At 40.1% G+C, this 1,232-nt stretch overlaps 1 protein-coding gene across 1 annotated transcript in view; it reads right to left on the bottom strand.

Moving 5' to 3' along the window:
* Nucleotides 1-6: 6 nt before the first annotated feature.
* The window catches only part of APPL1 (adaptor protein, phosphotyrosine interacting with PH domain and leucine zipper 1), a 37,092-nt gene continuing 35,866 nt past the window's right edge, over nt 7-1,232 (bottom strand). The window contains 1 exon segment of the mRNA XM_012555845.2: nt 7-645. Within this exon segment, the coding sequence (XP_012411299.1) occupies nt 499-645 (147 nt within the window). The 3' untranslated portion in view covers nt 7-498.

Genomic DNA, 1,232 nt, shown 5'->3' with positions numbered 1-1,232 from the left:
TGCAAACTTTTAGAATTCTCTACATAAAGCGTTTTGAACCTATTCAATCCAAAGCTTCCTCACTGCCAGCAAAATGTTATTAATGAAACAGAGGGAGCATACCCACGAATATCTGAAGCCGAAGAATAATTGATTTCTTACGGTCAGAGCCAGTTACAAAACACGATAAAGAGTTCAAAATTTGAAGGGAAAAAGTCTTGAGCAAGTCTAATTCCTCAGCAGTCTACTTCAGGGAGATGAGCAAGTTTCTTTTAGGCATGTGGAATTTGATGTTACTGCATAGTATGTTACTTTTAACGAAAAAAAATGAATACAAACCTAAATCACAAGTTCAATCTTATTTTAAAAGATGAAGCTAAAACAAACAAGCAAATATAAAGCTTAGTCTTCTGCTTGATATTTCAACATAGTTGTTACCTTGTGCCATTTCACCCCAGAAATTGTCATTAAATTCCAGGGTTGGGGGCAGGGAATATCAACCAAAGAGCAAGGATAAGTTTATGCTTCTGACTCTCTCTTCTTTCCTTCTTCTCCCAAATCACTCTCTTCTGACTGGCTACTGCTAAGGACAACAAACTGCCCCTCATTACCAGCTTGGTTTGGTCTACTGGAAGCAGCTATCAACCGACTTTGTTCTTCTAAGTCCTAGTAGAAAAGAGAGAAAAGAAACTAAGTTTATTGTTTATAGTCAAATGGAAAACTATGCAGTTAAAATACGTAGTTTCTGTCATAAATATATGCATAATCCTGGCAGCTTGCTGAAAAAAAAAGGCTCTGTCCAACCGATGGAACACCAAAGTGAATTTTGGAACTATTCCAGAAGCCCTATAAAAGCCACCATTCAAACTAAAATCTCTGGTGTTTCCCTCCTTTCCATTTTCATGACCAGCAACCAAGTTCAGGCCATCATCCCTCTCTCACTGTACACTACTGATCACCCCAACCCCCCTTGCTAAATAAAGTGTCATCTTTCCCTAGCCTAGACTATCAAGGAAGCCTGACTTCATCAACTTTGCCATTTCTCTCTCCTCTGTCCACACATCCAACCATTTCTAATTCTTGCTGAATTGTTCTCATTAAGTATCCCACAGCTGTTCCCTCTTTGCCGTTCCTACTGCCAATGCCACTACCCATAACAGACTCTGACAATCCCACGGATTGCCCATCCAACGCAACAGACTCTGACAATCCCACGGATCGCCCATCCAGTGTAAGAGACTCTGACAATCCCA

Source organism: Trichechus manatus, unplaced genomic scaffold (genome assembly GCF_000243295.1).
Source record: "Trichechus manatus latirostris isolate Lorelei unplaced genomic scaffold, TriManLat1.0 scaffold00001, whole genome shotgun sequence".
NCBI lineage: Eukaryota > Metazoa > Chordata > Mammalia > Sirenia > Trichechidae > Trichechus > Trichechus manatus.
Note: the sequence above shows the minus strand (reverse complement) of the source record. Positions and strands in the feature narration are given on the sequence as shown.